The sequence below is a fragment of the Gymnoscopelus braueri genome, assembly GCF_963280865.1.
Source record: "Gymnoscopelus braueri genome assembly, chromosome: 19".
Lineage (NCBI taxonomy): Eukaryota > Metazoa > Chordata > Actinopteri > Myctophiformes > Myctophidae > Gymnoscopelus > Gymnoscopelus braueri.
This window is the reverse complement of record NC_137621.1, coordinates 8,967,089-8,991,631: the sequence shown is the minus strand read 5'-3', so window position 1 is coordinate 8,991,631 and position 24,543 is coordinate 8,967,089. Positions and strand designations below refer to the sequence as shown.

The 24,543-nt window shown below is 45.2% G+C and overlaps 1 protein-coding gene across 1 annotated transcript; it reads right to left on the bottom strand.

Annotated features, from left to right (window-relative positions):
- Positions 1-4,207: 4,207 nt before the first annotated feature.
- Positions 4,208-23,918, bottom strand: dact1 (dishevelled-binding antagonist of beta-catenin 1). The gene is made up of 4 exons (XM_080414752.1): positions 23,056-23,918; positions 13,392-13,521; positions 11,647-11,745; positions 4,208-9,300 (listed from the first exon to the last, which is right to left on the bottom strand). The coding sequence occupies exons 1-4, from the start codon at positions 23,440-23,442 to the stop codon at positions 7,058-7,060; spliced, it is 2,859 nt and encodes a 952-aa protein (XP_080270878.1). The 5' UTR covers positions 23,443-23,918; the 3' UTR covers positions 4,208-7,057.
- Positions 23,919-24,543: the final 625 nt, after the last annotated feature.

Genomic DNA, 24,543 nt, shown 5'->3' with positions numbered 1-24,543 from the left:
GGCCCCCGGAGCGAGATGCTGGATGTTTCACTGTTCAGGTGCTGCTGGGACAATAACCCGCGTGTTCTTTTTTCTGTTCTTTTTCTGTTTTCTTCTTCTTCTTCTTTTCTCCCGTAGGGTTTTTGTGCTTTTTATGTATTAGTATCTGGCCGAAGTAAACTTCCTGTTTACAATTAGTGTAATTCCGGGTTTCACCGGATGCGTTCCGTCGCTACCGCCCATTGGGAACTTCCGACAGAATCGGCCACAGACAGCATTAAAACACTTCTTTATTGAAAGATATGGATTATTACATTAAACTACTACCACGTAGAGACAGTTAACATTGGGGGCTTGGGGGTAAGCACCTTTATTTTCAATGTATACATGTTTGGAGTGTCTACGGGGCATTGTGCAGAAAGTCCCTGTCTCCAAGGGGCGTGAACCCTACAACTCTCGTAGATTGAAAACGTCAGAATCATAAATACGTCAGTTGTATTCTACAGCTAGGACATCACTATGATGGGACAGTCAGTCAGTAACTTCTCCTCGTACGCGAAGCTCCACTCTTCTCAATTCATCCGTCGCTTATATCTTCTGAATCTTTAGTCGAGATGTGGCCTCCGTGTGTACTGAACTGAACACTATGAATATTACTGACTCCCAAACCGTGTGTACTGAACACTATGAATATTACTGACTCCCAAACCGTTTGTACTGAACACTATGAATATTACTGACTCCCAAACCGTGTGTACTGAACACTATGAATATTACTGACTCCCAAACCATGTGTACTGAATACTATGAATATTACTGACTCCCAAACTATTATACCTCTATGCTCCCAAACCGCAACAAACGACACGCTCTTCAAACACTTCCTCCGCCTGTCCCTGTGTGATGACGTTCCTTCATATAATAATAGACCAATTATTTGTTTACCAACATTGAGACTGGATGCACAGGTGATTGTTTCATGTAATCAATTCTCAACCTGTTGTTTCGGGGTGCGCTGCCTGCCTGGCACCCCAACCACCTCTTGTGTGTTGGCTAGTGCTGCGCGTCCTAGCGAGACCTGACAGAATGGGTTTCATTTGCAACCAGTATGACGCTTGCAGCCAGTGTGATGTCGTCTGTGTTAAGGGGTCTATACGCACAGTTCAAATTCATGATCACGCTCCATTGTATATCTCTTTGTAATTGTTTTTAATCTACTTAGTATTTCATTTTTATATATTTTACTATCTAGCTCGTTATTGTTTTTATGTTTCTTCCTATGATTGTTTCATTGTTGGCTGGCTACTACTGTTTTTATATTGTTCGTTCCGATTCCGAGTCACTGTAAGTGAGGGTTATCATTTATTAATTTAACTCAATTATATAGTGTGTGTGTGTGTGTCTGTTTTGTGCTTAGAAGAGGACACACACACACACACACACACACACACACACACATGCGCGCCCGCACACACACACACACACACACACACACACACACACACACACACACACACACACACACACACACACAGCACACACACAGGGCTATCAGTGTATCTCCAGCTGAGATAAACAGACAAGACAGAGAGTCTCTCACCTCAGGATGCCTGGAGACTTTTTAAAAATCACGTTAAGAGCTGGATCACCGTTGTTGACCCTGTAGTGACCTCACGGTGGTCGCACGGTGACCCCAACACAGACAGACACACACGCACACACACACACACACGCACACACACACACACACACACACACACACACACACACACACACACACACACACACACACACACACACACACACACACACACACACACACACACACACACATTTAGATCAGGGTTTCTCTTACTTAAATGGAAGCATAGCCTATATCTGAAAGAAAGAAAGAAAAGTACAGCCTATGATAAAAGAAGCCTATGATAAAAGAAGCCTATGATAAAAGAAGAAATAAATAAAAGTACAGCCTATGCTTCTCAAAGACATTAAAACTGAAATGGGAAGGTTTTTGTCAACGCTCAATCCCACCTTGGAGCTGGGTTTTCACTCAGTATTTCTACCATAACCAGCTGACATTAATTACTAAACTAACATGCTAACAGAAGAGTGTGTGTGAGACATTTCAACACGTTTCTGAGTGGGTATGGATGCTAACTGAGAACAGTAATGACATGGACATTTATAGTTGAATGATAGGACATTTAATAGTGTTGTAGATGACGTTTTGGAATGGATAGTGTGCTTCAGGACCTGCTACCAAAGCTGTTGCATAGAGGTGTTCACGACTGCATACCAGAGGATCCAGGTGCACACAGACAGACAGGTGGGGTACCGGGGTTCTCCATCACACAGACAGACAGGTAGGGTGCTGGGTTCTCCAGCACACAGACAGACAGGTGAGGTGCTGGGTTCGCTAGTCTAGCACACAGACAGACAGGTGAGGTGCTGGGTTCTCCAGCACACAGACAGACAGGTGAGGTGCTGGGTTCGCTAGTCTAGCACACAGACAGACAGGTGAGGTGCTGGGTTCTCCAGCACTCCGCAAGTATAACAAAGGTACTCTTTGATTGGGGACTCAAAACTTGCCACAAAAAAAAACCCAAAACAAGGCTCTCTTCTGGTGAAAAAGTGAAAAAGGCTATATGATATTTCATCATTGAATTGAGTTAAAAACTGTGATGGGATAAGCCACACGTAACGACCCCATAGCCTTCTTCAGAGTAACTCCACTCATCTTGTTGGGAAACTGGTTGCAGCAGCTTTCTAAAGTTTCCAAAGGATGTGTAGTTCTTTGACTAATACTATTTGTACAAGTGAGGACAGAGGAATAACACTACTCAACATGAAAACATTATGCACGTGCAATATAAAATATTATTATCCAGCAATATGAAAATATTAGTGCACCGTGACAAAATGAAAACACCATACATTTATTTTTAATAGCATTACCATTAATCACATGAACCCCAGCATGCCTATTCTGGGGGGAACATTCGCCAAAAATAGCCGATCTACAAGCTCACAACGCGTAGCACACGGCGCGTTGTGAGCTTGTAGATCGGCTATTTTTGGCAAAGAGATTTGGTGTTGACAGAAAAAAGCGTCCAAGAAATGTAGGTCCGTTTTTACTGAGAATAGAGGGTTTAAGTAGGCGACAATAAAGCATAGAGGTGTTTTTTTTGTAGCCCACATTTGTATGTGAAACTGTAGAATTAAGAAATAAAAAACGTATTTATTTTGTCATTTATTATTCTGCTATTCGTTATTATGCTCACATAAGCTATTAAAATGGGGTAAACAGTAAAAAGTATTCAGGCAATTCACCACAAATAAGGATGTTTAGATTTATTTGACTACGAGTGCATGTATCTTCCTTGCATTCCCCCTGCATTTGGAGTGCTGGATCACTGAAAGAAAATTACAAGGGAAAAACCCGCCCAGTGGAGTGAACGCAGGACGCATCTGTCCCATTGGTTAGTGCCCATCACTGCATTCCCCTTTAATATAACTATGAACAGTGTACACCATTAGTGTAAATATAACTATGAAGAGTGTACAAATGTAACCAAATCAATGTTACATTTGTACACTCTTCAGTTAAATTATCACTGAGGAATTTACTGCACAGGGAGAGAGAGAGACAGGGGTCAATCTTAAAGGACCATACCAGTTTAGCTTATTGATTATGATCGGTGTTGTTTATTGATTATGGTTCTTGCTGTTTATTGATTAGGATTCCTGTTATGTTTGACATTACTGTTGGCCAGCAGTTCATACATAGTGGTCTGTTCTATTAGATCAAAATAAAATCGTATTGCTGTATACAGTATTTCACTTTATGTCATCTACTTAACCTGGTTGCTGCTGTGTGTATATTGTTCTTCTATTCTATTTCTTTATTCTCGTGACTTATATGTAAATTATATTGCACTTAGCAATGTTGCAACTACTCTACTACTTCGTCAACACTATCGATCTATCGGTCTGTGGGCTAGAAACACGAAAGAAACAAGTGTTTTCATTTAGATTTGTCTTCTTTGCGACAGTGTCCATCTCAACAGTGTCTCCCTCTCAGTTGTCCTGCTGTCTATTATCATTGATTTTATTTAAAAAAAAAATCTAGTTCAAACACATCGACACAGCTTTGAGCAGAATAGAAAGAGGAACAGGATCTTTTTGTTTAAAGCCAAAATTTAATGAATGAAGCAATAAAAAGGTGAAGTATAACGTATCGACATACATAGACAGTATATACACGCAGTCATAATTCTGTACATGTGGTTTAGAGCTCTCTGGCTGGCTGTCTCCAGGGCTACGGTCAATTCACCTTCAACTCAACGTTGTTTAAATCAGTGCTTCTCAGACGTTCTCATGGCAAAGACCCCCAAACTGATATGATGTATTTGTCCCCAAACCCCCATCTGAAATGTAGTGCCAGGGACCCAAAGAAGAAAAGATTTGTGCTTACAAAAGTAAAACTTTCAACAAAAAAAATTGAAAAAAAGCGTAAGTGTAAAATATGGCTAAATTTGTTAAAAAGATTGTGATGCTACATTAACTAATTTTGCACATTTTTAAACCACAGTATTTAATGGGGACATCAAATGTGAAACAGCTAGCAGATTTAACCACATGAACCCTAGCGACCCTATTCTGGGTCAACCTTCGGTGAAAATAGCAGATCGGCTATTTCCGGCTAAGAGATCGCGGGGAGTGGACCTAGTACAGAGCCCTGGGGGACCCCTGGTCAACTATGTATAAAGGGTTTAAGTGGTTTAAACTTAAAATAAGCCAATAATCATCAATCATGTGTTATCAGGGGTTTACCAGGTTCAAGTGAATTAATTTGAACTGACCATTTAAATGACAGTAGAATTAAAGTGAATTGACCCCAACCCTGCTCCAGGTGATGTGTGAATGAAACTGTGGCAACAGGTTCCACAAAATAAAAATATAAAACATAAAAATCATACCTGTGAATTGGGCCTTAATTCTGGTGAGAGAGGGTGCACTGGTTTAAGGGCTTCTGGACGCTCACTGTCTGGATGGAGTTTACACATAATCTACACATACGCTCATGTTTAGAGGCGGCTTTGTTTTGCCACCACTTTATACAGTATACTTGATTACTGCAATAAACTCCACCTTTGCCGTTCTCCGCCCATCGTGACCAGGAAGATATAATAGCGGCTCTCCTTAAACAAGCGCACCCTGCCTTTCAGTAATGCTCCTCCTAACTCATCAAAACATACCGTGTAGGACTTCAAATAAGTACCAGCCAAATATATTAGTTTTTAAATAGCTTTCATCAAAACAACTTCCATTATAACCATTTAACAACAAAAAAACAAGTAAGGGAGAAAAACTGATTTGGCGATGGCGTTGGGGCAATACTGTGGGGTGTAGTCAACGCTTTGGGGGTGTGGTTACAGCCAATGGACACACAGTTACACAATAATAAATATACAAAATAAGGCTAGAAACAAAACAACAGGCCTCTGTGAGTCATTTGTGTCAAAGTGCAGGGAGAGACACCACACATCTCTAGATCAGTTCAGTCCAGTCCAGTTTAACCTCCTTCCCAGCGTTATCTTAATCTCATGAGGAGAAAAGCCTGGGAAAGAACTACAGCCGAAAGTGTCTCGGGGGTGGGACTTCCGTTGAACGTACCTCCCCAGGAAGCTGTCATATTATTATTTTTGACCAATCACAACATGATTTTCATGCCCTGGGAATGTAAACAGTTATGCACAGGATCGACCGGTACTTCCTGTACTTCCACTCTTAGACACTTTGAGCAGCAGTTCTTGTCCAGCCTAAAGTTCAGTTCAGCACATTTTAGATTAGTCTAACACAGGGGTTCCCAAACCTAATCCTCTGTCAAACCAGCAGAACTAGAGATCCTAGTAGGATAGAAAACCAGCAGTACTAGAGGTCCTGGTAGGATAGAAAACCAGCAGTACTAGAGGTCCTGGTAGGATAGAAAAACTAACAGCACTATAGGTCCTGGTAGGATAGAAAACCAACAGCACTAGAGGTCCTGGTAGGATAGAAAACCAACAGTACTAGAGTAGGATAGAAAACCAACAGTAGTCCTACTAGAGGTCCTGGTAGGATAGAAAACCTACAGTACTAGAGGTCCTGGTAGGATAGAAAACCAACAGTACTAGAGGTCCTGGTAGGATAGAAAGCCAGCAGTACTAGAGGTCCTGGTAGGATAGAAAACCTACAGTACTAGAGGTCCTGGTAGGATAGAAAACCAACAGTACTAGAGGTCCTGGTAGGATAGAAAACCAACAGTACTAGAGGTCCTGGTAGGATAGAAAGCCAACAGTACTGGAGGTCCATGAGAACCAGGGATGGGACCCATTGATCTAGGATCGTGGAACACGAATAATACTGATAATCATTTAAATTTAAACCAAAAAGCTTCAGTCAGTTCAGCCAATAGGCACTTTTTGGCCATAAAGATGAACCAATTTGATTGGCTATGCCTGAGTTCCACATCACACACTGGATCCCCACCCTCCACGAAAAAAACTAAAAAGAACAGAGAAAAAAACCGAAAGAAAAAACATAATAATGATAATACCGTAATAAAATCTAGCTGAGCATTTGCTTTGGGCTGTCTGTATAGTAGTGCAGGATGGGGCTTTTAACTTTAACTCGGATTAATCCATTTCAGAGAACCAAGGCAAGTTGTTCTTCTGTGGGTACATGTCTTAAGATGGCTAATAAATTAAATGACATGTCATTTATATAATGGTACCCTAGGGTTAGATTTGCTGGGGGGGATGGGGGGATGCATGACTGTGCTTTTTGATCCCTCCCTCCCCCGGTCATTAATGTCTGCCTCTGGTCAGACTGAATTGAATACATGCATTTCTTTTTGGGAAATGTAGACTGTCTGACATGTTTGATATTTATGTTAGATAATATCACAATTCAACAATTTAATTAAAAACATACGATAAGAAAATGTCCCCCCCCCCACTGTTGTGGAACCCTTATGGTATCAGTAATGTACCATAAATATAGTTGGCCAACACTAGCACAGAACAGCGGAGATGCTTCACACAGTGGTCATGAGTTTCAAAGAGCCTGATTTAAACCTCAGAATTCTCTTCTTGAGATTATGAGAGGCTTTGATCTTCACAAAGGCCTTGGCTTGAGCCGGGGTCAAGTCCTGCCCTCGTGTCCCGGATCCTGCTCCTCCCAACTGGGCCCAGCTCCTGGTCCCTCCTCCACCCTGGGCTCCACCCGCTCCGCTCTCCTGCGAGTCGCTCACGGAGGTGCTGTCCCCCTCGAACTCGCCCTCGCTCTCACTGGACTCGCTGTCTCCAAAGCGGTTGGTGGTGTAGTTGGACCTCTCGTCTCCACTGGTGTCCACGATGGTGGAGTGGAAGAGCGACGCGCACTCGGCCGAGTATTCGGAGTCACTGGCCGCGGCGTAGGCATAGGGACTGGCGTACTGCCGCTCCGCGGTCGGCAGGCACGCCGCGGTGCCGTTCTGGCTGAGCAGCTCCTTCCTCTGCCTCCGCAGGGCGCGTCGGAACGCCTCGTCGTATGGAACCTCGGCCATGGCGCGCAGATGCCGGTAGTCGTTACGTTTGTACTTGGGCTTGGCCACGACGACCACCGGGTCGCGCCCGTGGTGGTGGTGATGGCTTCCGTGGTGACCGTGGTGCGCTCGGTGGTGGTTGCTTTGCCTGGATACGCCACACTTTGTACTAGCGTTACTGATCAGGGTGGAGGTGGCGATAGGTTTGTCCAGGAATACCTGGTCCTCCGGGATAGACGGCGGGATGCGTTTCAATCTGGAGGAGGACACCCCAGGCGCACCACCAGCAACAGTACCTCTCTTGGAGACTTTCTGGTGGGGGGCGATTATTTCATCATACTGTGGCGTCCTCCTGGAGCTGCCTCTGGGTTTGGTCGTCCTGTCTGACTTGAGCACGCTGTTTTCAGAGCTGCGGCTGGCTTTGGTTGGTTGGGTCTTCTTAACGTTCATCTTAAGGTTCTTACCGCCGCCTTTCCTCAGCTTGGCGGCGTGTCGCTGGGCGGGAAGGTGCTGAACGCTGACCATGTGACCTCCTCCTCCGCCCTCATCCTGGCTCTGGGAGGAGGAGCCTAGGCTGACGAGCTCAGGCAGCGACCTATCACCTTTCCCGTCCGGGGTGAGAGGGTGGGGCTTGGGGCTTTTTTGGGGCGTGGCCGATTGGGGTTTGACAGTCCGAGGAGATTTAACAGGAGGGTCTGGGTCTGTGGTTGATGTTAAAGGGTAACATGAATGTTTCAGTTCTTTGGGAGAAGAGTTTGCCGTGGGGCTTCCCAGGTCTTTGTAATGGCTGGGTAGAGTCCCCGTGGACGATGCTGTGGCTTTGTTACCAGAAGACAAACCTTTCTTTTCCAATAAGCTGTTATTGTTCATATGAACATCACAATTGTTCATAGTGTAGCCATTTAGTCCACTACTGCTGACAGAGCAGCCATCTTGTTGTGTTCCACTGTTGACAGAGCAGCCATTTTGTGCCAAGTTACCATTGTTGGCAGAGTAGCCATTTTGTGTCTGTCCTTGTGAATAGTAAGCCTGCTCTTCTCTTTTACTCTCCACAGACCCACCCTCGAAGCCCGCTGTCCCCGCTAGCACTACGCCAGCCTGCCAGCTAGTTCTGGGTTCAGATCCCCTCAAAGTACCCTGTCCCAGACCTGGACCCTGCCTCCCACACAGACTGGCCTGCCTGTGGATGCTCTTAGCAGGGTCGGTATTAATGCTGGTTCTGGGTTTGTTGGGCCGAACAGGCTGGGACCTCCTCTGCAATAGACTGAAGATATAACCCTCCAGACGCTTACTGGAGGGAGTCTGGGAGGGGAAGCATGAAGAGGAAGGAGTCGACCAGGAGGTGCTTTGATGAACCTGAGGTGCCGACACAGAAGGAGCATTGCGAGGAGGAGAATCAGATTTGTGTCCATCTAGAGAAGCTTCTTCAACATGTGGAAGTCCTTGGTGTCCTGCACTGAGAGTCTGGAAGAACATGGGACTCTGAACAGCCACAGCGTGGAGGGGACTGGGGTAACGGTACACGTCACTGCCGTGCCTCGCCACCAGGTCACACTGGTACTTGGTCTGTGCGGACCGGGAGTCTGCAGAGGAGGAGCTGAAGGTGGTGGAGGGAGGGAGGTCCAAGGAGGAGGAGCAGGTTGAGGGGTAGGGCGCAGAGAGCGAGCGTCGGACTGTCCCTGAAGAGGTCTGGTCTTCATATGGAATCCCCAAAACCAGAAGACCTTCACAGTCTGCATAGCCGACCAGCTCATCTGGAGAGAGGAAAGACAAGCAGTATGTTAGAACCAGAACAGGGATGCTGACTGAGATGCTCCAGTGGATGACTGGATAGTGTGTTTGACCTTTTAACTCATTCACTGATAATTAAATAAACTAGATGTCAGGGCCGCTTTGCGGCCCTCACATCTAGGCCCGATCCGAGGTTGGTCCAGACAGAGTCCAAGACTCATCAGATGTCAGGGCCACGTCAAACTCTCCAAACATTTCCTCCTTCTAAATAGTCAAATTCCTCCTCATGCTTTAGCGGTGTGTGTAACAGATTCACATCCTCATCGTTCCTAAACATTTCGACTGTTATCCCTTCTAAATAGTCAATTTCCTCTGTAAGAGATATTTCTGAACCATGACGGCGACCTGGCCTAATTATAGCTCTGCACACACGTCATGTGAAGTCCGGCCTCTCGGGCCTCTCCTCTCGGCCCCTCTCCTCCCCCCCTCTCCCCGCTTTGCTTTGCGGCCCTAACCTCTAGTCCCATTCTCCCAACCTCGGTCATGTGATAAAGAGGTCAGACTTCCTGTATCTGGTTGCTATGGCAACCTGCCAGGTCAGGCTGAGGGTCTGATAGGCAAATCAGAGAATCAATCAAACCGAGAGTCCGATCACTGATCGAGGTGGGGTAAGATGCCTAAAACATAGCCATAGCTCTGATCAACAGTCTGTGGCAAGTTTCGGGGCAAATGGAGTGATCCTGTGCTTGCTTACCCCGCACGAACTTTCAGAGCTTTTGTCAATTATATAGTAGTAAGGTAAGATAGTAAGATAATCAGCCACTGCCAGCGATTTTCCGATTTTCTTACCATTTCAACTAGTCACAGCATATATTTATGATCGATCCCCCGATCGTAGCTAAACACGGAGGGTTTCACCGTGCTTCTGCGGAAAAAAGAAAATGTCATCGCTACCCCCGTTCGCTTGTTATAGGCCGTTGAATATAGCACGTCTCTTCAAAAATGCAGAGTAAAACCAGGGAGGCGAGATACAGCCGTTTTTCTAAATCGATTAACAAGGAAGTGAATGGAGGAGGAAATTGTGCGATCACGTGATCTACTGGATCCGTGTGTCTGAGGATGAAATGGTCACTCATGTGTCAGCGAACAGCGGCATCTAGTAGAAAAACACTGAAAACACCCCACTCAATGGCGGTGTGGGCTTTGGAAAAAAACACGTCAACCACATCAATGGCAGAGAATGAGTTAATTGAAACGTCACTGGTTCAATTCCAGCAAGAGACCAGTGCTGCATGCTGGTCCCCACCGTCTAACAACGCGCTTCTTGATCATTCAATTTACCGGAAAAGTGACTGATAGAATGACCACTGAGAAGATAATGGACAGTTCCAGCCCTATTTGAGACAGTGCTGTGTCTTCCCAGTGCAAGTCCAGAGGTGCTTCAGGGGTGTTAATAGACCTTTTGTTTGGCGAAACAAAAGGCAGTGGTTTAAAACTTCCTCCTCTTCACCACAGAGACAATAAAATCTCATCAAACTGCTTTCAAAACAAACCGTAAATCATCTTGTGTGTGTGTGTGTGTGTGTGTGTGTGTGTGTGTGTGTGTGTGTGTGTGTGTGTGTGTGTGTGTGTGTGTGTGTGTGTGTGTGTGTGTGTGTGCGTGCGCGTGTGTGTGTGTGAGAGAGAGAGATGCACCACATGTTAAGAGGAGAAGAATGCAGGCTAAAGGTCACAGAACAGTGGGCCTACAGCTTAGGGGTCAAGGTTGAGAGGTCAGGGGTGAATGTTTGTGTAAATTCTAATGGAGCAGTTAATCAAACTAATCGGTTTAATTGATTACAAAAAAATATTGATAATTCAATAGAATAATCCGTTAGTAATCGATCCCTATCTTGGGCATACAACAGCAGAAGACTGTACTGTCAGCTCCCAGATATGGGGGGGGGGGGGGGGGGGGGGCGGGGGCGGCAGCTGTCAGCAGGGAGTGTTGGGCGGCTCTACGTCCTCCCGGTGGGGGCTCCTCACTGGTAGGCGTGTCAGTAGGATACAATAGCAGTGACAACACACACATGTGTGTGGGGAGGAATCAATGGCTTTTTTGTGTGTCTGAGGTAATCAATAGAATAATCGCTAAGAAAATAATGGATGCCTCTGGCAACTGAACGGGCTCAATAAAAGGTCCATCTACACTCTATAGGGTCTTAACTACAGTTTATATTCTACCAGTTCATCAACTGGTTCTAAACTCTGGACAAGGGATAACGACATAAAGGCACCCAAAACAAACAATGTTAAGAATGTTTGTGTGTGCGTGTGCGTGCGTGTGCGTGTGCGTGTGTGTGTGTGTGTGTGTGTGTGCATGTTCTCACCTGCGGTACTGGAGCGAGAGCTAGACAGACACTCACTGAACACAGAGTTGGACGAGTTAGACAGAGAACCATTAACTCCATCACTTAAATCATAGAAACCTAGAGAGAGAGAGAGAGAGAGAGAGAGAGAGAGAGAGAGAGAGAGATTGATTAACATTTCATTTATCAAAAGTACTTTAGTAAGTAGGGGTTCAATCATCTCAGCCCCTCCCCAACACAGCTGAAGAGCCCTTGAGCAAGGCTCTGAACCCCCAAACTGAGCTGCTCAGTGGCCAACACTATACGACTGTAGTTGTACTGTGCAGCTCCCAGGTTTTAATGTGAGTGTGTGTGTGTGTGTGTGTGTGTGTGTGTGTGTGTGTGTGTGTGTGTGTGTGTGTGTGTGTGTGTGTGTGTGTGTGTGTGTGTGTGTGTGTGTGTGTGTGAGTGTGTGTGTGTGTGTGAGTGCGTGCGTGCGTGCGTGCGTGCGAATATGAAGCAGGGCATTGCTGAAAAGGAGCACTCATGCTCAGCCAACCTCCCCTCCCCTGAGTAAATAAAAGTTAAAAAAAATAAGAAAACATGCAAAAGAAAACAGCAGAGCAAGTTATTGACATGTTGCCTATATGTCCATAGTTTAGTGCGGTGGTTCTCAAATATTTCCATGTCAAGGACCCCCACATTAATATGCATTTGCCCATGAACCCCCATCTGAAAATACTTTGTGCCAGGGACTCCCATACAAGATTTTAGTTGTTACTATCATCAAATAGCCGATGTTAAAGTGGTTAACGAGAGACAGAGATGGTGAGGGCAACAGAGAGAAAATGTTGAACACCTCTATTTCCTACTTCCCAGTAAGCAGAGAGTGAGACAGACAGACAGACAGACAGACAGACAGACAGACAGACAGACAGAGCTGCTGTCCCAAGCCAGCAAATCTGAAGTCAGAACATGCAGCCCTTTGTCTCCAGGCAGACTTTAAAGACTTAACCTTTTATACGAATTGGAAAAGAACCGTGTGTGTGTGTGTGTGTGTGTGTGTGTGTCTGTGTGTGTGTGTGTGTGTGTGTGTGTGTGTGTGTGTGTGTGTGTGTGTGTGCTGTTATTTCCTGGTTGGCTCACTTGAGGAAATCAGCTTTGGCCCGGTGTGGAATGATAATACCACACCACCACCATCAGTCACCATGTAGCCGACCTCAGACCAGCAGTAGAGAATCAAACTCACTACAGATGCTGCAACATTTCACTCACACCTATGATGGTGGCACACACCAAAAATAGACGATCTACAAGCTCACAGCTTATGTTTGGCACCGTGACACTTTTATACGACGGAGCATAAATTGGCCGTTAGCTTCAACATGAGCGCTGTGGGCAGGAATGCAGTGTTTACACTGAAGCCAAGACCATATTTAGACCTGCTGTCTGCCCAGTGCAACCAGTCTTCTACTGTTGTACTGGGAGCTGACCAGTACAACCACAGCCTTCTACTGTTGTACTGGGAGCTGACCAGTACAACCACAGCCTTCTACTGTTGTACTGGGAGCTGACCAGTACATCCACAGTCTTCTACTGTTGTACTGGGGGCTACATTAAATGCCTTGCTCATGGGTATTTTATGGTAGTTGTAAAATCTAGTTTGTCTGTCCAGATTTTCCAGCCAATCTGGGGATTCAAACCAACAACCTTATTGGCCAACTTCCTCTTCTCTCAACTGTCATTGTCTAAAAATGATTCGATCAATAAAGTTACAATGAAGTTACCTGAGCTAGGCCGGCTGTCTGTCTCCATGTGATCATGTGAGATCTCCGTGTCCAATCGGAGGTCGCTGATCTGCCGGTCCAGCTCCTGTAATTGGCTGATCAGGCCCGCGTCCCGCCTCCTTAGACAGTTCTGTTGGACACACACACAGAGCTTGGTTATTATCATCAATATATAATATTATATAATACCAATGACGTCAAGGTTTTATGTTATTGTAAAACCCCAATTTATACTTCATTAGCCGAAAATAGCAGAGCTCCAAAAACGCACCACGGATGCTTGTAGATCTGCAGTTTTTGGCGAGCATGACACCGCCATACGACGGGAGCATGAGTTAGGTTCAACTCTCTCTCTCTTGAACAGTATGTAGTTATTAGGAGAACGGCACAAACTGAAACAGAAGCTGAAGTTAGTTGTGACAAAGGTTTCTTCTCCTCTGACTGCAGTCCTGTTTTTAAACCAGCTCTGAACGCAGAGAACCAACGTCCCGCTGTTCTTGAACACACCCCGGACTGATCTGCTGCCAAATACCTCAACGTCTGGACAGGCTATTTCTGTCTGACCTGACACACACACACACACACACACACACAATCTGTTTTTGTGCTTCCAGACAGGGTTGTGAGTTTGAATCCCAGACAGCTCAGAATGAGCATGTTGCTAAAATACTAACGCACCCAACCCTCCAGAATCCGCTTAAACCTTATATACCTAATTGACCGGGGTTCCCCAGGGATCTGTCCTAGGCCCCCACCTTTTTCCATATTATACACCAAATCTCTTGGCCGAAAATCTCTTCTACGAGCTGACAGGGCGACATGTTGTCAGCTTGTAGATCGGCCGTTTTCGCCCGAATGTTCGCCGCCCGAATGATCCCCAGTATCAGGACACTGGGGATCATGTGGCTAAATTCATTCTAAGAACGGATAGTCGGATACCTGACCTATATCTGTATGCACACACACACATCTCATATCTACCTAAATGAAACCCAACCCCTCAGAAAGAATCCTGCCCCACCCTGACCCCAACACACACACACACACACACACACCCACCCACACACACACCCACCCACACACACCCTCTCACACACACACCCTCAAAGCCCTACCGACAGTGGAACTAAATTAGGCCCCGCCTCCCTGGGGAGCAGAAACTATGCACGGCTGTGAGACACGTGGTCACATGACGCGGGGTCACACTGTGGAGGAGCTGCTTGTACTTTGGAGAAAGGAAAAGTTTCCCAGTGTGTTCCCCAAATGTGTCTTTTAGGTGACAAATGCAGACCCAGCAGAGATGGGTTAGTTTAGGAACAGGTTAGTATAGGAACAGGCTTTTATTGTAGCAGCCAGCCTGCTTTTAGTACACAACTGGAAGGGTCTGCATATGGAAGAATCTACAAAGTGTCTGAAACTCATGACAGAAACGGCTGCTTTTGACAGTATGATTGCCAGGGTAGACGCAAACAAAAGTAGAAAAATATGGGACATCTTTCTGGCTGATATTAGAGATGTAACATCATTGATGGACAAAAGGATCTATAGATACTGTATGTGTGCTGGATATATATATACTGTACGTATATGTACAATAAGTGTATATATATATGCATGTGTAATGACAAGTACTGGGGTGCCGGGGGGAGGTGGGGTTATGACTGCCTGTCAAGTGGTTGGTGTTTTTTGTGTTCTTGTTTTGTTTTGTCTTATGTACCATGTTTTGTCTCGTTTTGTTTTGCCGTTTTGTTTTGTCTTGTTTTTTGTTTTGTTTTGTTTTGTCTGTACTTTCGTTTTAGGTTTTTCCGTCCGTTAATCCGTCCTGTGACATTTGACATTGAAGGGCCTTTATGTGAAGAATTAATTAAACATGAGAAAAAAACATGAGATTTGTTTGATCCTGTTTGATCATTGAGCACCATCGATACTTTGAACTACTTTTAACAGTTTTTATATCTCCTGGGAGCACCTGGTTGTTCTGTTTTCTCTGTCGTCAATTAAAAAACAAACAAAGAAATAAATGGAACAGTGTCAAACTGTCTTACTGTCTGTCTCTCCTACTACGTCTCTCTCAGCTTTTCTACTATCATTCTCTCCTACATGGTCTCTCTCTCAGCTGTCCTACTGTCTGTCTCTCAGCTGTCCTTCAGCTTCATTTTCCTGAAAAGTTTGAAATTGAATTCAAAATTGAAGTAGTAGAAGACACAACTTGCTTGGTCTATTCCACTGTCTTGATGTTTTTTCAAGTGTATATTAAAGTTACTGATCTCACACTCTCCCTTTTCATCGTTTGCTCACTCTTTTTTTCTCTCTCTCTGTCGATCACACACACACACACACACACACACACACACACACACACACACACACACGATATTCTGAACAATTTGTTTCATAAAATAACGACACAAAATGCACTGATGAAGTAGCAGTGCTCTTGATGGTGCCAAATAAAAAATGTAACTTTGCACCAAAAAAAATGAAGCTTAAAAAAGCATTGAAGCACAAGACAGACTTTTATCAAAGCTAAATATAACACAATTTGGCAGAGAAAAGGGTGTCCTTTATTTATTCATTTTTACAGGAAAAAAACCTTTGGGGAGCTATTTATTATTAATTCTTTTTGTCTATTTAAAATTCCAGTTAGGTTTATGAGAAATGCAGCTATGAGCTCCCCTCAGTTTTCAAAAATATAAATGCTGAATTGTTCCGTTTTCCAGTATTACTGTAAGTTTAGCCAAGCCTGCTTGTCACGCCTACAGTTAGTCCAAAACACTGCCGCTCTCCTCTTAACAGGGCCAGGGAAGTATGATCACATCTCCCCGATTATTGCCTCCCTCCCTACACTGTTACTGGATTCAGTTTAAGATTGTAATGCTTGTTTTTAAGTCTTTAAATGGGTTGGCACCAATGTACATATCAGAGCTTCTACCTACCAATAACTCTACGAGGGTCTTGAGGTCTACTGACCAGTCACTTCTTAAGGTCCCACCAACAAGGCTGAAAATTTGTGTATTGATTTGCTCTTGGTATTTTAGTATATTTTTGTTACTGAGTGTACAGCACTTTGGTATGTGCTTTATAAATAAAGTGGATTGGATACAAAACCATTGTTGTAAATGTCCTTTTGTACACAGGGCACCATTGAAAAAGAGACCCTGGTCTCGATGGATTTCCCTAAATTAAAGGTTTCAATCAAGACAGACAGACAGCTAATTATTCAACTCTGTCATTTGCTGACTAGGGCTCATGCAGTTTAGTCTCATCTTGCAGTGTGGATAAGAGCTTCTGCTAAATGCCTAAATTGTAAGTTTAGAAGCAGACACAGGAAGTCAGGAGAGCTATGTTGTTTTTTCACTCTAGTGCCTCTGGGAAAGCTGTGGTTTTACTGTTTGGAGTGGAAGTTAACAGGAAGACCTGGCTCGCACGCACACGTGCACGTGCACACACACACACACACACACACACACACACACACGGTTTAAAATAGAACCATCTATAATGTGATGACATAGTGGTCAAGACTCTTGCTGTTCTGGGATCAGACAAGAACCTTCTGTCAGCTGTCCTACTGTCTGTCTCTCCTACACTGTCTCCTTCTCGGCTGTCCTACTGTCTGTCTCTCTCTCCCTCTGCTTTTCCTACCGTCCGTCTCTCCTACACTGTCTGCCTCTCAGCTGTCCTACTGTCTGTCTGTCTGTCTGTCTGTCTCTCCCTCTGCTTTTCCTACTGTCTGTCTCTCCTACACTGTCTCCTTCTCGGCTGTCCTACTGTCTGTCTCTCTCTCCCTCTGCTTTTCCTACCGTCCGTCTCTCCTACACTGTCTGCCTCTAAGCTGCCCTACTGTCCGTCTCTCCTACACTGTCTCCCTCTCAGCTGCCCTACTGTCCGTCTCTCCTACACTGTATCCCTCTCAGCTGTCCTACTGTCTGTCTGTCTGTCTCTCCCTCTGCTTTTCCTACTGTCTGTATTTCCTACAATGTCTCTCTCTCAGCTGTTCTACTGTCCGTCTCTCCTGCACCGTCTCCCTCTCAGCCGTCTGTCTCTCTGTCTCACATAAGTACGTATAATTGTAAATCAGTGATTCTCAACCCTTTTAATTTCTCATTGAGTTCCAGACCCAAGCGGGTCCATTCAGGACTCTGATGTTCCCCACCCTGATGTTCCCCACCCTGATGTTCCCCACCCTGATGTTCAACACCCTGATGTTCAACACCCTGATGTTCACCACCAGACGTTGCAAAGCGGTGCTGCTGTAAATGAAGCTTCACAGCCTCAGTTGCTGTTGGAAATGGACCACTATGGGGGTCAATTCAGTTAACCCATTAAAGCCGGGGAAAGCATCTGTGTCATTTTAGATTTGAGCTATATATATATATATATATATATATATATAGGGCATGGGTCTTCAACAGGGGGTCTGGGACCCCTTTTTTTACATTAACCACTTGAACCCTAGCAACCATATTCACCTAAGAAAAAGCCAATCTACAAGCTCACAACACGTCACACTCCGACGCGTTGTGAGCTTTTAGATCGGCTATTTTCACCCCCCTTGGGGTGCGCCAAAGATCACAGGGGGTGGGGGGGGGGGGCTGTTTGGAGGTAGCCTGGGACCAGACGAATCTGCCAGCAGAACCTACGCGAGGCTAGTTTGGAGGTAGTCCAACAATTTGCACAAAATCTTGCTTTCATCCACTGTTGATGAACCCAGCATCCCTACTATATCTTGGGCAACCGATTATTAGAAGAATTATCGATATTCGATGATTTAATAGAATAATCAGGGAGCCATGTCATTATAGGCAAAAAGTTTTAAAAGGTCATAAAATGAAAAATATAGTGAAAATAGCGGAGCTTGTAGATCGGTTATTTACACAATTCTTATATAGTGTCTGTGTGTGTGTGTGTGTGTGGGTGTCAGGTTTTCTCAGATGTAAGGGGGGGGGGTGGAATCCAGTGCTGTAGGAGTGAGTGTTTGTAGCTGCTGGGTGACAGCCAGCAGGCAGAGGAGGTGATTAATGACGTTTCACACACACAACCATTTGGAGAGCTGAACAAACCCACGGACTGAGCAACGCCACACAGGGGGGCCATCACGTTGAACCGTCTGAATCAACAGCGTGCGCACAACACACACACACACACACACACACACACACTTGAGTTTACTCTACTTGTGAAGACATCAACGTTTTAGGGCAGCAATTTTATGAATGCAATTTTCTTTTTGCAATTTTTTTTACCCCAACACTGAAGCCCAAAACAGCCCATCTACGTGCTTCGCCGCGTTGTGAGCTGGCATAACTCTAACCCTAAACAATAAACCTGACCTCTAAATGTCTGACCCTAACCCCAACCTGAATCTTTTCCTAAAAACTTCCCAAATCTGTTTTAACCACAAAACAACCAATTCTCTTGAGGACCTGGAAAATTGTCCTCACTTGAGGGGACATTGGCCCTCATATCACAAGTATAGTGATAATACAAGTACACGCACTCAGAGTGTGTGTGTGTGTGTGTGTGTGTGTGTGTGTGTGTGTGTGTGTGTGTGTGTGTGTGTGTGTGTGTGTGTGTGTGTGTGCTGTTGTTACAACACCGTTGTGTTGTTTTTTGCACTCTGACATCACAGACGGACGGGACGAGAACCGTCCCTTCCTCCCATGACCCCCCCCCCCCCCCCTCCTCCTCCCCCCTCAGTGTCACATGTTTGTCACACAGCAAGAAGACATGATGGAACACGAGATGTCTCTCTGACCCGGAACCCGGGATCCGCAACACGGACAGAACCATAACAACAGACAGCTAGTCCAACTCATCGATTTAATAGAGTATTAAAAAGAAAATCGATAATTTAATAAAATAATCAAATTATTAATCAATCCCTATTTTGATCATTATAGGCATAATTTGGATTTTTCAAAAACTATTTTCACTATTTTTGCACAACAAAACACTGCTTCTCGATTATTCGATTGATCGAAACATTAATCGATAGAATAATCGCTAAGAAAATAATCGATAGTTGCGGCTCTAAAAACAACAAAAACAAAAACAACATCATCATCATCATGGGTTGTTCTTCCTTCGGTCCCTCTACACGCACTGATTGAATCCACATTGTGATAATCAGGTCAGATTGGAAGCGGCTGTGTTTTGGATCCCGACCTCCCGACCCCCCCCCCGAACAACCCCCCCCCTCCCTCAGTTTAAACGGCTTAAAGTCTGCTTCCAACTCAACAATCCAAACCTGGAGGGGATGGGAGGGGGGGCTGTGTAAAAGCTAAGCTTGTGTGTGTGGGGCGGGGGAGGATTAACCCTGTAGTTTGGTAAAAGTTAATTTGACCCCCCCCCCTCGCTCTCCCTCTCCCTACTGTAGCACCAGCCACCCCCCCTCGTTCTCTCTCTCTCTCTCTCTTGCTCTCTCTCTCTCTCGTGCTCTCCCTATTGCTCTCACCAGTCACCCCCCCCCCCCCGCCCCCCGACCTCTCGCTCTCATATTTAAAGAGGAGGGAGGGAGTGACTTAAAGGTTGAATTTAAATAACAGTTGGTTCTTTCTGTCGTAATGGCTGTCCTGCCCCACGCCAGTGGGACCCCTGGGGGTCCCAGTTCCCCATTTTGAGACCCCCCCCCCCCCCACCTCCCTGGTTCTACACCACAGAGTCAGCAGCACCACTGCTGCTGAAATAACAGGCCTCATCCTCCTGGTTTCAAAGGTTGTGTTGTTAACCCATTAGATCCGGGAACACATCTGTGTCATTTTAAGATTTCTACACGGCACCGAGTGCCGCGCTATGAGCTTGTAGATCTGCTATTTCTTTGAAAAATCATGAACATTTTAGCAAATTTTTGAATGCTTATTTTTTAAGTGAACATTTGTAACTGTCAAATGTCTCAACCAATGTCTACACAACTATTGTTGCTATAACAGTGGTGCTCAAACTTTTTCTTGTCAAGACACCCCCAAAAACATATGTTTTTGGCCGCTGATCCCCATCAAAATATGTTGTTCCAGGGACCCCCCAGAAGCTAAAATGTTATGTATACATGTATTCAAAGATTTGCACCAATGTTCAAGATTTTTTTTAAATAGCAGATCTACAAGATTTTTTGAAGAGCCGAGGTATAAAAATAATGGTTAAAGCTCAAATCTAAAATGACGGATGCATTCCCGGTTTGAACTGGGACTGCTGTGTTGTGTTGCCTTTTACCCTGGTGCATCTATCTACAAGTACCTTTCTTTGCCCTGTATCTTAACTGCTGAGCTGCCTTTGGCGACTGCATTTCCCTCGTGGGATCAATAAAGGCCTTATCTTAGGGGGATCAAATAAAGGTTTATGTACCCATCATTTATCTTTATACCTGCTGTAATCAGCCACTGGAGTAGGGTGGTGATGTTTACCTGCAGAAACACATTGCCCGCTTTCTGTATTTGGGTGTTTTCACTGTTTGTTTTGGTATGTTTGCAACCAAAACACCAAAAAACTGAGAGAGGGCAATGTGTTACTGCAGGTAGACACCAGCACACTACTCCAGTGGCTGATGACTGCTGGTAAAAAAAAAGTAAAGTAAAACAAATGTATTTATTGTTTTGTTATGCAAAAACAATTTGTAACTCAAGAATGTACAAATGTAAGGGTCCATTTGGTTCCATTTGTACTGTCTCCGAGTTAAATTAACACTGACAAATGTAAAGTGCAGCCATGGACCATGTTCTCCTGGATTCTCTAGGCGTATTTTCAGTGAAAGGGAAATCCTAGTGGACCTCGTACCGAGCCCTGGGGGACCCCTGTCAACTAAGCATACAGCATATATAGGGTTTAAGTGGTTGTTAATGTCTCGTCTTTCATCCAATGTATAAGACATCAGATCCCTCCGTTCTTAGTGTATTGCAGTGGTTCTCAAAGTGGGGTCCAGGGACCCTCAGGGTTACTTGAAGGGGTTCCAAATGGACCCCGACAGCCAGGTCTGTAACTCTGAGAGTTAGGGGGTCCCCGAAATAAAATAAAAAAAGGTTAGAGAACTACTGTTGTATTACATAGTGGGTTGAGTTCAGTAAAAAAAAAAGCATACTTGTATTTAATCGGTCATCTCATTTTCCAACAACGTTGTGGTACATTATTAGACCACAGCCCTGGGACACTCAATGTGATTATCAGACATTTCAAAGTGGATTCCTTTTGATTTGAAACACACATGTACTCTGTATTCAAACTGAGATTCTCACCGGTCAACGTGGCAGACTTTAGTCACAGATATGTGTGCACACTAATAGTCTACGGCCATGAAATGGAAACTAGACTTGTAGCGAGATTTAGTGGATAAGAGCCTCCCTTATATCAGAACTGGAATATGCACTGTAGCCCAGTGGTTGTCAAAGTGTGGTTCGAGGACCGCAAAGGGTCCAAAATGAAGAACAGTTTATGAGAGAATGTTTAAAAATGATTATTGACATCATAGGTTAGTTTCACTCTCTCCACGGATATCTCACTACCTACAGAATAGACAGTTGTAGAATTCTCCACTAAATCTAATCACTCAACAAATATGTTCTCTTGTGGGGGTCCCTGGCACTAAATCTTTTCAAATGGGGGTCCACACTGCCTAATGTAAGGGATAGATAGGGGGTCCGTAACATGGACATTTTGAGCCACTGCTGTATAGCCTTCTGGAAAACAGTTTTGCCGTGGAACTGGAATGTGTACTTAAAACCGTTATGTTGTCAATATGAACTGGAATGTGTTGCGTTGTCATTGTGCCTTGTGCCGTTTAATTGCCTATTTATTGTATCTGGTCTGTTTTTAATTGTGCACACCACAGCGGAGAGACAAAGACACGCTTCAGAGATGTGGAGAATAAAGTTGCTATTGTATTCAGTCAGCATGGAGGGAACACACTGGGCCCAGTGTGTTGGACAGAGTAGAGTACTGACCACAGGCAAATCCTCAGTGTTCATTTATCCCGTTAGTAACCAAATGGACCCATTAGGGGTCCATTTGGTTACATTTGTAGGCTACACTCTTTGGGTTAGGGTCCATTTGGACCCGTAAGCTTACTGGTACATTTGGCTACATTTGTGTAGTGAAAAGGTGCTGTAAGTGATATTTATTTGGTTAAATTACATTTTAGAATAATGTGGGAAAAGTTAAAGCTCTATATTCTGATAGTAATTCTGGTAGTAATCATTGCTACAGAGTGTTTGTTCAGCAGCAGGGGGTCTCTCCACCAGCTCTTTCAGCAAACAAAAAATGCATTTTCAGGTGGGACACCAATTTCATCTAATCAGGGGTGAACCCATAGTGTTCCAGACAGTTCCAATTTTGTCTGCTCATTTTTTTTTGTTTCATCACTACCAATTTCACTTGTTTATCCTGAATTTCTCTCTCCTGATTGGATAGAACTGGTATCCCGACCTGAAAAGGCGTTATTCTGTTTTCTTGCTGGAGATTACTGAACAAACACTCTAGTATATTAGCAGTGATTCTGAATAGAGAGCTATTGACACGCATTAAACAAAACATCACCAGCACCACCTTTAAATGAACACTGAGGTTTTTTATAACAGAGTAGATCCATACGGACACGACTGTCATGTGTCATAACTACTACACAACCCGATCAAGAATCGATACATATGAATCGATCAGTCGTTAAGCTACATACCAGCTGTTTTCTCAGCAGCAGAATGTTCTCTTCCAACAGCTTCTCCTCGCAATTCAGATAAGGGTCCTCCACCTCGTCCCCGGCCGTCCCGGGTCGAACCCCGGCCGTCCCGGGTCGACCCGGGTCACCGCTGCCGGACGCGTGCAGCGCGCTGTGGACCAGGAGCTCCTGTCTGTGTCTCAGGTGGTCCAGCTCCCCCAGACCCGCTAGCGTCGCCTCCAGACGTTCCCGAACAGAGCGGCCGCGCTCCACCATGTCCCCGGCGGCGGCGGCGGCGTCCATCCCGGCCGCCGGAGGAAGCCTGTCCCCGGCCGTCGCCGTCCTCCTCAGCTGGGCGTAGTGGTAATAATCCCTGGAAGAGTCCGTTTGTCCACAGCTAGTATCCATTCAACGAGCACGGCGGCGGGCGCAGATAGACACACACACACACACACACCGGAGAGATGCGCGTCCACGCCCGGTGTGATTTACAACGCTATAGCCCCGGCCCCTGGTGGTGACCCCCACACACACTGATCACATTTAGTCAGCGGTCCCGCAGAGAGAGAGAAGGGGGGGGGTATATGAGAGGGGGGGGGGGTATATGAGAGGGGGGGGGCGGGGGAGAGAGAGAGAGAGTCACAGAGAGAACATAGGGTGTGTATCCTCCTGTTCCTCGGTTCAGGCTGGTTGCTCCATAATAACTTTTCCTCCCTGCATGAATAAAGCCCGTTAAAGTCCTCTGTTCTGGAGGATTGACGCACAGAGCCTCCGTCCAACAACCTGAAATGCAGCAGAGCTGTAATGTTTCAGTCCTGCGATGGCAATAATCCACAGTGAAATGTATTAAAACAGAGCCAGCAGCAGCAGGACTAACGGAGGTCCAGGTCTAGATCCAGGTCGTTTAACGGAGTGAGCTCCGACCGCTCTGGATGCGGAGCTGTGAATGCGACCAGCGGCTGCGTGACACACACCCACCCCGCCCCCGGAGCTGCTCTCCCCGCTGCGGACACCGTCCTAGTGCCCGCCGACTTCCTTCAAGTCTCTCTCTCTCTCTCTCTCTCTCACACACACACACACACACACACACACACACACACACACACACACACACACACACACACACACACACACACACACACACACACACACACACACACACACACACACACACACACACACACACACACACACACACACACACACACACACACACACACACACACACACACACACACACACACACACACACACACACACACACACACACACACACACACACACACACGCTACATTTACTCATTAAGTGCTGTACTTAAGTACAGTTTCGAGGTAGATTTTTATAAATTTAGAAAACTTGAAATGGGACATTCTGCATGATGAGTACTTTTACTTTTGGTACTATAAGTACATTTTGATGCCAATGCTTTTGTACTTTTACTCAAGATCATTTAGATCTTTTACTTTAACAGAGTATTTCTACATTGCAGTATTGACACTTTTACTTAA